This window comes from Anabrus simplex, chromosome 1 (assembly GCF_040414725.1).
Source record: "Anabrus simplex isolate iqAnaSimp1 chromosome 1, ASM4041472v1, whole genome shotgun sequence".
In the NCBI taxonomy this organism is placed as follows: domain Eukaryota; kingdom Metazoa; phylum Arthropoda; class Insecta; order Orthoptera; family Tettigoniidae; genus Anabrus; species Anabrus simplex.
This window is the reverse complement of record NC_090265.1, coordinates 957,737,467-957,749,843: the sequence shown is the minus strand read 5'-3', so window position 1 is coordinate 957,749,843 and position 12,377 is coordinate 957,737,467. Positions and strand designations below refer to the sequence as shown.

The following is a 12,377-nucleotide window of genomic DNA, read 5'->3' as shown; positions in this document are numbered from 1 at the left end:
TGGGTGGAAGCTACACTTTACTCTGGCCTGTGCCAAGAGATGGATGCAAAAGTACTGTATCCATCAAGAAATGACAGCAGGCAGCTAGTAGTACTATCATCTGCAATAGTGTCTCACTGAATTTCCATGCTCCACAACTTAACGGCGCGTAAGCCATGTTGATATCACTGAGAGGTTTGATTTTATGGAACATTAAATCAATTTATGTATTTCTTATCCATCCTGCACTTTATCGATTTACAGCTTGCTCTCAGTCTTAGAAAGAGATAATTATCTTTCCAGTAAAGAAGTACTACATTGCAAAGTGGAACAACATGCATCTAATGTAAACTTCCTGTTATTTGAGTTAGTGAAGGGAATAACCTGTACAAGGCAGTTAGTAAACTCTGGTACGGTCATATAATTACTCCACCGAGATCGTGTAAACTACAGTATATCAGCACATATGTTCAGTCTGCCAATCTATAAAGTTAAGCCCGCCAGTCTATCTATCGACATAAATTTATTGAAGGCATTTCTCTTCTCACTTCTGAGATTGAGGAAGGACTATGTAATTTCGAAATATCACACAGAGCAACCATCATCGGTGTGGAGAAACATATTTGAGTAATTTATAGGTTAATTTAAAACTGTTTGTTGTGGCTATCCACATGGTTTTTATCTACATTGGGAAGTGAATTATATAAAAAATGATAGTAAAAATTAATTCCGATAACATATTAAAATGCGAGGGACATACAATCAGAGGCATGCATTACACTCTCATCGCCTGGTGCGAGCTGCAAGAGTGTAATACATGCTTCTTGATTCTTCTTCTTCTTCTTCTTCTTCTTCTTCTTCTTGGCTTTTCCCAGTTTCTTAGGGTCAGCACTAGAGGTCATACTTATATAGAGGAAAGTATTGATTGTTGCGTGTTTCTATGCTGACTAGTAGTGTGATGTGTTGTTTTTAAATGATGTGCATTAGACGAACACAAGCACCCAGATTCCGAACTAGACGAATCCACCGGACGTAGCTACATTTCCTGATCCGACCGGGAACCTAATCATTCTTCCAAGTAGCCAGATTAGTCAATGGATACAGCTGAAGAATATTCTAGAAGAGCTTAAGAGCAACCATATAGACCGAAAATGAAATTGACTTAAGCAGCAGTATTGTGAACTGATGACTTTATTCTAAGTTATAGTATGCCCAGCATATATTTTCATTGATGAATGTGCAGTAGAGTGAGGAGAAAAAGTGACTTTATGTGACAACAGTTGAATTCGTATCAAAGTGTTGGGTAATATGGACATGCCTTGTAACCAGTTTCGTAATTTTGTGTCGTAAGAGAGAAATACGCCTCTTTGGTGTAGTGGTTAGCGTGATTAGCTGCCACCCCCGGAGGCCCGATTCCCGGCTCTGCCACGAAATTTGAAAAGTGGTATGAGGGCTGGAACGGGGTCCACTCAGCCTCGGGAGGTCAACTGAGTAGAGGTGGGTTCGATTCCCACCTCAGCCATCCTGGAAGTGGTTTTCCGTGGTTTCGCACTTCTCCTCCAGGCGAATGCCGGGATGGTACCTAACATAAGGCCACGGCCGCTTCTTTCCATCTTCCTTGCCTATCCTTTCCAATCTTCCCATCCCTCCACAAGGCCCCTGTTCAGCATAGCAGGTGAGGCCGCCTGGGCGAGGTAATGGTCATTCTCCCCAGTTATATCCCAGACCAAGAGTCTGAAGCTCCAGGACACTGCCCTTGAGGCGGTAGAGGTGGGATCCCTCACTGTGTCCGAGGGAAAAGCCGACCCTGGAGGGTAAACAGATGATGATGATGATGATGAAGAGAGAAATAAATGCTAAGAAACGCAGAAACTAAATGTGCTGGTTTAAAATAAAACATAACAAATTAAATTACCTCGGAAATTGGAATAGAGGTGCAGCGAGAGTACAATGCGAAAATTAGCCTTTCCATGACTAGAAGGGAAGGAACGTAAGAAGACTGGAGGTCCAGTGGGGAATATGAGACTAAAACATGTAGATCATTTCAAGTAGTTGGGATGTGTATTCTCCCAGGATTAGTATACAAAGTGAGATTGAATCAAGCTGTAGCAAAGCTAATGTAGTAAACTTACAGTTGTGATCAACGATATAATAAAGAAAGCAATCGACTTTCGGACGAAAATATCTTTATATCGGTCTGTTTTCAGACCAACTATGTCGTATGAGAATGAAAACTATCTGGCAGAATAAAATAGAGCGTCGAAATTGACGCACGGGCAGCTTACACGACGTAAAATCAAAATGTATGTGCGCAGTAGCTGAGGCCAGATGATTTCTTCTTCTTCTTCTCCTTATTATTAATATACTTCCAAGTACGTTGTACCTTTTGTGGGCTAGAGCTTCACATGTGTGAATTATACGATGGGTAGCTCCTTCTGCATACTGTGATTCTATTTTTTAATACTTGCTTTACGTCGCACCGGCACAGATTGGTCTTTTGGTGACAATGGGGGAGGAAGGGGCTAGGAGTGGGGAAAGAAGCGGCCGTGACCTTAATTAAGGTACAGCCCCAGCATTTGTCTGGTGTGAAAATGGAAAGCTGCAGAAAACCATCTTCAGAGCTGCCGACAGTGGGGTTCGAACCCACTATCTCCCGGATGTAAGCTCACAGTTGCGCGCCCCTAACCGCACGGCCAACTCGCCCGGTAGTGTGTATTCTAAAATGCTCTTTAGAATTCCCACTTTTACATAAGTAAGTCCTGTGAGGAATACTTCTACGCTACCATGAGCCTAATTAAGAACAATACCTGGTTTTGTGTCTTAAAGACATTTATATTGAATACAACATTTTCAAGTAATGAGCAGCGATGAAATAATTTTTATCCACTACTGTAAGAGTAGAGGGGCTGCCTGGCCGAGGCGGTAAAGGCGTGCTCGGTTCGCCCGGAAGGACGTGGGTCTGAATCCCCGTCAGGAAGTCGTAAAATTTAAGAAACGAGATTTCCACTTGCGGAGGTGCATATGGCCCTGAGGTTCACTCAGCCTACACCAAAAATGAGTACCACGTTAATTCCTGGGGGCAAAGGCGGCCGGGCGTAGAGCTAACCACGCTACCCCATCACGTGCCGTGGTTACCAATGGTGGAAGCCTTTACCTTCCACTCCTCCAAGGGCCTTCATGGCCTGTACGGAGGTGACTTTGTCTTTGTCTTTAACTATAAGAGTAGAGATGACTTGGAAGAACAGTGTGAAGTGATGGAGAAAGAACACACGGCTTGGCAGAATGATGAAGTTAGGACAATTTGTAAACATAAGAGACTTTGGGAGAAATCTGGAAAGATTATGTCAGGTGACAGGGAAATATTTCAAAATTGTAATAAATAATCTTAGGACGGAGAAGAGATGCAAGTTAATGCCTTTTGGGTTGAATCATGTGAACACACAGTAGATCGCATCGTATCCATGGATGGATAGATCGAACATTTTGAAATAGTATGAATGTAAAAGGAAGTCCTTTGTTGAAGACAGGAAGAACAGAGTTCACAGTGAGCAGATGACAATGATATTACGCGTGAAAAGTGAAAGTGGAGAGGATAGTAGACTAATAAATAAAATACAGTGTCAAATGATTCTGCCCCGTGAACCGTCAAAAGTAGTTCTGTCTGTCTGTCTGTCAGGTCATCAGCTCAGAGGCTGGTTGGATCCTCAAATAGCACCACCAAAGGCTATGCAGTTATAGGGAAACTGCAAAACCCAATGGCAGAGCCCAAATGAGGTGTATTAGGCAAGACGAGGAATGAGGTAGTTTGCCATTGCTTTCCTCACTGGACCAGAAGGTGCTACTGCAGCACGACTGATCCTATGAGCAACACCTTTCATAACACTCAGACACTAGTTGTGCTCCAAATGTCATTACTCAGCACCACGCATACTCCAGCAGCTTCCATATTGTCACAGCCATGGATGAGACCGGGACTTCGGTGGAAGCTACACTTTACTCTGGCCTGTGCCAAGAGACGGATACAAAAATACTGCATCCATCAAGAAATGGCAACAGGCGGGCAAAAGTAATTAGTGGGAGTAAATAGAGAGACGGATAATCCGCCTAGTCAAGTGCTTCTTTAAAAGTGCATGTACTGTGAGGTATACATCTACGCTATTATGAACCTAATTAAGAATGGGTTTGTACCTTAAACACATTTATATTGAACTAGCGAAGGTACCCTTGCTTCGCTACGGTATTCTATATTGTATACAGATATCTAAGTAAATTACTGTACATGCAGTGAATAAGATCTCTTAAATTCAATGTCTCACACCGTTATCCGAGAAACAGCATAGGGAGGTCCACATACGTTGCTTCTAATGTAAAGAGCGAGTTGCGGAGTTGTGACGATAATGGCATGTCCACTTACCTAGTGCCATTCGCAATCGATTTGGGAATTTTCATTGTAATGGTGGGCCCCATTGCCTGCTGCGCGGTCACAATATATTTGGGGAGTTTTCGTTGCAATGACAGGCCCCATTTCCTACTTCCAGACAGATAACAATCGGGGAATTTTTATTGTAATGGCAGGCACCTTCCCTAGAGCCAGTCAAAATTAAGTTGTGCTGTTATCAATATATAATGACAGACCCCTTTTCCTAATGCCAATCAGCTTACTGCCACTAACACCGAGATTTTGAGATTCCATTATAATAGCAGGCCACTATGCCTAACGTCAACCACATTTTAGAGGGTAAATTTGTTTATAATGGCGAGCACCCTAGCCTACTACCAAACACAATCAGGTGAAGGAGTTTCGAAAAAAAAGTACATGTTCCCTGGCCTTCTGCCAGTCAAATCGAGAAGGAAAGTAATTATAATGGCACACAGGAGCTGGAGAAAGACCCCATTCATACTGCCAGTTAAAGTCGATGTGGGGAGCACTGATTACAATAGCAGACGCCCTCCTGCTGAGAGTCATTATCGATTTGTAAAGTATTAATTACAAAGCCACGCACACCTTTTCTGGATCGTTACAAATCGACTTCAGTGAATAAATATAGATCGACATACGAAAATATGTGCATTTTTACTCATTTGAAGATTAACTGCTCTAAAAGGTACATCATATCGTCAAAAGGATTGTAGGCCTACGATAAGACGCCAATATAACAGTCTAAATGGCTGGTCCTATGATACGTTCTTGTATCTCATCTATTTGTGGGTAAGATTAAGTTAGAAATGATGAATACGGTGAAATTTTGGTAAGGTTTTCTCACAGTGAATTATTTTTTGGACACATATATGACAGCTACAAACATAGAATTTGGTACATACATAGCTACTGCGTGGGCCAAGGTTCACGTAGTTGATGATCCTATCTTTCGGATAAGTGAATCAAACTACCAATTATACGTGTAAAAATTGCAAAAAAATACGTACAATCCAGAAATAGAGCCAAATTTAACGTATAAGGGATAAAGATACGACAAAAAGTCATAGGACCAAAGTTGTAGATCACTCCAAATTGAATGAAGAATGTGACATCCGTTTTGTGATACGACTTACCGTTTAGCCACCAAATACCTCAAAAGGAAGGTCTTCCCCGTCTTTAAAATTGCATCCATATTTCAATATTTTTGGGGGCAAAAAATAAACATTTTAAACATCTCGTAATTTTTCCGTCGGTTACGGGCTAAAAGCTATAATTTAGCTAAATTTCAATTTTCTAGTTCGTCTGGCAGATTATGCCGCCATCTTGTTATGGCGAGGGGGATCAAAAATTAGGACTTTCAGGAAACTTTTAAACCCATGAAACCTATAGGTTATCGTTTAGGATAAATATATCCGAATGCGTTTTTATGATGAGCCCCAAATTTGAGACTCCCAGCGAGGCCCCTCAGAGTATTTGGACAATTTTCTATTTTTCTAGGGATCCTGAAGTCATCAGCTTCTCTGGTACCATGTTTTAAGTTTCTAGGATGCCTGAAAGTGCCTCATTAATTCACGTCAATTTTAATTTGTATACCTTAACTTATATATACAGTACAGTGTACTACGTATATTGATCGTTCCAAACTGACTTCCATTTATTAATATAGGTTATATTTGACCCCCTTCCCTAGAGTTTCTAGGGTCGTCTTGACCCCACAGTATATTTTCCAGATAGTAGGTAATATGTGTACGCCTCCAACCCCAAAGCGGGCTGAACATGTACTTTAAAAATATCCTGAGTGACACTATTCATCTCAGCAAGCCCGAAAAGTATGGATTCGACACTATTTTCGATTATTTTCATATATCACTAACACCTCGCCCCCCACCCCAAAGGGGGCTGAAGTTGGACTTTAAAAAATTCCGGAATGTCACTATTCACCTCAGCGATCGCGAAATCTATAGATTCGTCACTGTTTTGGATTACTTTTATGTATCACTCCCTCTCGGACCTCCACTTAAAAGGGGGCTGAATTTGGATTTTAAAAATTTCCGGAGTGTTACTATTCATCTCAGCGACCCCAAAATCAATGGATTCGACGCTATTATCAATTATTTTTATATATCACTCACTCTCCCCCCCCCCTTCACGAAGGGGGCTGACTTGGACTTTTAAAAAATCCGGCGTGTGACTATTCATGTCAGCGAACCCGGAAACTATGTATTCAAGACTATTTTCTATTAATTTTATATATAACCCCCCTTACCCCCCACCGCTAAGGGTGCTAGGGATGGCTTACCCCCACAGTGCTCATCTCCAGATAGTGTTATGAGTGTACCAAATTTCTTTGATTTTGCTCCAGTGGTGTAGAAGATGTGTCATTTACATACATACAAACATACATACATACATACAGGGACACATACAAACATTCATTTATATATATATATATTTAAAATTTTCAAGAATGAACAGCAATGAAATAATTTTTGTCCACTACTGTAAGAGTACATAGTATTGACTAGGCGGATTATCCATCTCTCTATTTACTGTGATGAAGTCAATACGGACCCAATACTGGCCATTATGGTGGCCAAGATTATAATAATAATGGGATGTTTGTTTATGGCGTGTGGCCTCGGGAGAGGTCTGATGCAGGTCTTTCCAGTTGACGCCATATAAGCGACCTGCGCGGCTGTGAGCATGGAGCCTAACCTAGAATGATTTCTAATGCTAAGACAACATACATACCAAGACCCCGAGCCGTCGGAATTAACCAACTGAGATTAAAATCCCCGACCCTGCCGGGAATCAAACCCGGGACGCCCTAGACCAAAGGCCAGCACGCTAATCATTTAGCCATGGAGCCGGACAGTGGGATGTAAGACCAATTAAAGCATTATGAGTAGATTAAATTAGAATTGAAATGGTAAAATATTTCGGGAAGGCAGAGATAAAACGGCTTCATATTGCAAAAAGTATTAGCATTGAATTTGAATATACTTTCTAAAGACGGTGATTGCACAAACAATAATCAATGGAACTGGAAGGATTGCAACAATCATCGAGCTATTCCTTTGATCATCATACAGGAAAAGTATTCATACGCATTTGAGAATAGAGGGCGGGGGAATCAATGGTGGACAGTAATTTGGATGAACACCAGTGTTGTTACACACGACAGACAACAGACGATCATCTTGACTAGATTTTCAATATGCTTCAAGTCATTGATAAACGCAACGAGAGAAATAGACAGTCATGCTTATGTTTTGTATGTAGATCTAGGAAAGGTGTACGATAGAGTACGGAAAGAAGACGTGTTGGCTATAACCAGGGATTACGGGATTGGGGGTAGGTTAATGAGGGTATTTAATTTTATAATCGACTTACAGTTTATAGAGCTGCGGCCCGAGCATTACTTTCACTGCAGATGATAGGCCCACAAGAGTAAGGAATTCACTGACCTGGGCGCTCACTCGCGTTCGGCGTCCTCGCGGAACAGGTAGGTGGACCAGTAGACCAGGTTGAACAGGGCAAACACCAGCGGGAAGGTGATCCTCGAGATGACGTCTATGCGCTTGGAGCGTGTCGGGAATTTGGACAGCCATGTGCGACAGCAATTCTCTCGTTTCGGCTGCATATGGATCTCGCACTGGCGCACCTTCTCCAGGGTCAAGGCGTCGCCAGGGTGTCGAACCAGCGGCTTCTGCAAGTATAACTAGAGCATTAACGCGATCCTCCTCCTATATATTTGTTGTTAACTTTCATCTATCATTTGTTGAAACATTTTGAGCGTTACAGTTTCTCCGGATGTTAACGATTATAGAAGAGCAGTCTTATCATCACCGAGCGGGCAAAGCTTACTGATAACAAGCTGTCATTTGTACAGAATTGTTGTTTAAACTCTTAATCCTTAAACGCGAAGCATTGCACACATACAAATGAGAAATTACGTGCTTGCTCTACATTTTCTTAGGATTGTTATTTCTGCTTTACAACTTTGCAAAAGTGTACATTTGCTTTTACATTGAAGATGAAATTGTTAGCTGTCACTAGTGCTGCAACAATGAACAGTATTTCTTTCATACATCTGTGGCGTCGAAACGAGATTATCTCCCTGTGGGTAGGGGTGGTAGGATATGTATCCCCTGGCGGTTGTAAGAAGCGACTAAAAGGGGGACCAGGAACTCTCAAATTGGGAGCATATGCTGGCAACTACGGCTCCCCTAGATTAGCTTGGCAATGCTTCCACTTACTTGTGCTAGTCTCCTCACTTTCGTCCTTCCTATCCGACCTCCCTTGGTAAACTCTTGGTCTTTTCCGATCCCGCCGGTATTAGTTTGAGCGACCTAGGGAGTCTCATTTTCACGCCCTTCGTGGCCCTTCTTTTCGTTTTCCGATACCTACATTCTTTGAAGGTTCGAGCCTCTCCCATTTCTTTACCTCATTAGTGTTTTGAGAGGATTATTGGAAATTTTTACTTCCTCTTAAAACAATGATCACCACACCACTAAGATGATTCTAGAGTAGAATCTTGATTTGCGAAGTTATTCGGAGTGCTTTAAAATTACATATTAACAAATGTGCGTCTATTTTTATAAGTTCTTTTCGATTTTTAAATTTTCTGAGTTGACATAATGAAAAGAAAATCCACAGCCTGTTTTCAGTCGCTCGACCGGATCAGGAATGGAATGAATGAAGCTCCTATCTAGTGGCGAGGATAAGAATTGTGCCGGCTGCCGAAGTCTGTCGCACTCCTCTGGGGCAATGATTAATGACCGACAGATGAAATGTTACTGGAGAGTGTTTCTGGAATGAAAGATGACAGAAAAAACCGGAGTAGCCGGAGAAAACCCCGTGTCTGCTTTGTCTAGCATAAATCTCACATGGAGTGATCGGGATTTGAACTACGGAACCCAGGGATGAGAAGCTGGCGCTCTGCCGCTGAGCCACGGAGGTAGTGATGGGAAGATCGTGAATGAGTCGTTTTAAATGAACACTTCACTCTTATGAAGTGTGCACTAATCACTCATTTTCAGTGAAGTGGTAGTTCATACACTTCACAGTTCTCACGCATAACGCCACAACTCATTCGATTCATCTGCCGCTCTTCCCCCTCCCACTATCTGCGTCATTTATTACCCCTTCACTCTCAGGCCCATTCTATCTGTCAACTGTGTTCTTACATGTATTTCCTTCTTTATATGAGACAGGCTTCTCTGTTTATCTTTTCCTTGTCCCTGTCAGCCATCATCCAGGAGCCAGTTCCATGAACGAACTTTGCAACTTTTCACTTTGCACTTTTCAGTTCATATTTTGTTCCACTATCACTTTTCAGATTTAGCTTGCAAAGTGAAAAATGAAAAGTTAGGAGTCTTTTCACTTTTCAAGCCTGTTATGTTCCTCCATAGGTACAGAAATGCAAAGTGCAAAGAAATGAAGTGAAAAGGTTAAAGATCTTGCAAAGATATGATTCCCTTTTCATCTATTAATTAACAAGTGTGTACACTTGTGTCTCGGCATAGAATTTGGTTCAGTGATATAAACATGTTACGACGGGAACTTTTGTTGTCATCAAGTGAGGACAGGATTAATTTTCATAACCTCATTTCAACGGAATTTCGCGAGTGTTTTCGTATTACCCAACACGCTGACCATATTCTTGAAATGATCCGTCATTTATTGAAACGTGCAACTAAAAGAAGTCAATCTCTTTCCGAAGAAAAACAAATTGTTATATGCTTACATTGGTCACGAAATGGTGCCCAGCTGCACGGTGTAGCAGCAATGCATGGGACATCAAAATCAATTATTTGTAGAACTGTTACCAAAGTCGTAGATGTTATAGTAAATGTAATATTACTTAACATAGTACGATGGCCTGATAATCCACATAATATAGCGATGACATTTCTAATGACGGGTGAATTTTCTTCTGTGTGTGGATGTGTTGACGGTACTCCTGTTAATATTGATGCTTGTCATCATATGAGAGGTTATTTAAGTTGCCAAAAAAGGATGTCCCGTTTCTCCTTGACAACTTCTGGCACAGTCAGCTTCTTGTAATCATCTTTCTTTCTCATGATTCAAACTTTAAAACTGCCAGTACCACAATTATACTGTCAAGTTTGCCGCCAAAAATAAAGCATTAAAATCATAGAGTATTATACAGTTTGTCCATGGAATATACTGGATCGGATCACTCATTCGCAAAGATTTTTCATTTTGTGAAGAAATTGAAAAGTGAAACCTAGATCATGGTGGAACCGAAATACTTTGCACTTTGCAAGAATTGAAAAGTGAAAAGTTGCAAAGTTCGTTCAAGGAACAGGCCCCTGATGCTGCAAGCGGGTAAGCCATTGGGTGTCCGTATTACATAGCTCTGCCATCTGTTGGTAATATTATAACGAATTATGAAACTTTATTGAGTGAGTGTGCATGGCTGACTTGGAGTGAGACATTGTGAACGAAGTCGCTGCTGAATGACATACAGTGAGCAACTTCGTCAGGCTTCATTACTTCATGAACGAACTACTTCATTTGAACGATTCACAGTGAGGAGTGTGAATGAGTGAAGTAGTTCATACGAATGAACTGGTTCCATCCATAGCTACACGGAGGCTGTTCTGAGCTGACATAATCGTTAGAGGCGCGCAGATATAAGCTTGCAATCGGGAGATAGTGGGTTCGAACCTCACTGTCGGCAGCTTTCCGTGGTTTCATATTTTCACACCATGCAAATGTTGTAGCTGTAATTAAGGCCACGGCCACTTCCTTCCCAATCCTAGCCCTTTCGTATCCCATCGTAGTCACAAGACCTATCTGTGTCGGTGCCACGTAAAGCCAAGTGTAAAACGACAGAAACAAAAACCAGCAGAATACGAATCTAGCATTCGTGAGTATGCTCATTCCCTAAGACTTAAGAACAACAGTAACTTCTGTAGAAAATTGCACATCTTTGCATGTATGCAAAACTTTATAAACTCATCGTACTTTGACTTTGGATTGACAAATACGTTTTGAAATCGTGATGACATTACTTTTGGTTGAAAAAGTAATATTTGAAAGAAATAGTGAATAGCACATATAAGGGTTAATATATGAGATAAAAATTTGGGAATTTATTGAATATTCTTGAAAGTTTGAGTTATATGATGGAATACACTGCTGAGAAGTTGTGAGAAAAAAAATGTTAACTGACTTGACAGGCTATAATATCAAACGAAGATGTTGAAAGTATTATGTTGAAAATAAAGCTTAATTTTGTTAATTTTTTAAGATGGAAAACAGTGTCGACTTAGTGCATGTTTACGCAATGTGACCAATTTTGTACTTACTGCATACACACATGTTATAAATGTGATTTGATAGAATCTGGGGACATTCTTGTAGAACGAAATATGTAATTCTGGTGTAAGTGTTTTCTTTTACAGGTACGCTATAGTGTTTTCATAAATTTCGCAATTCGTGTTTCGAGAGACTAAAAAATATGTTCATATTTATAATGAAATATTAATAAGAGTCTCACTCTGAATCCTGGAATATTTAATTAAAACTGGAGTATTTAAGGCAAATATTTTGACAGTTGATCATGAAATTATTGCGACTCCGTCATACCTACCGCGACTGAGGGTCAACTACCAGATATGTACATACATAAAACATATCATTATCTTCTCCTGTATTCATTTTGCTTGCATTTTAATTTATACCACGGTGAAGGCTTTTCGGTAAAGGTGTATTACTTTCTACTGGAGCGGACATAGTGCATTTTTGGAAATGCTTGCCGAACTCGGTGTGATAAAACTGCTGGAGATAATGCCTGCCCGTAACTCATTGTATCAATTTCAAATGAGGACTAGGTAATCTTATTGCTTAATATATGTTGAGGAGCTTATGACTGCCAAGACTTTGTACGTACAGTTCCCAGTCGTTTTTAAATGAAATCGTACCTAATCTTGTTTTAAAAGTTACA

The 12,377-nt window shown here is 40.8% G+C and overlaps 1 protein-coding gene across 5 annotated transcripts in view; it reads right to left on the bottom strand.

The window, feature by feature from the left end:
* GluClalpha (glycine receptor alpha 1) overlaps positions 1 to 12,377 on the bottom strand; it is a 670,611-nt gene that overhangs the window by 76,618 nt on the left and 581,616 nt on the right. For all 5 annotated transcript variants that reach the window (XM_067136739.2, XM_067136737.2, XM_067136738.2 and 2 more), the window contains one exon: positions 7,867 to 8,108. In XM_067136739.2, the coding sequence (XP_066992840.1) occupies positions 7,875 to 8,108 (234 nt within the window). In that variant the 3' untranslated portion in view covers positions 7,867 to 7,874. The remainder of the gene's footprint in view (positions 1 to 7,866; positions 8,109 to 12,377) is intronic.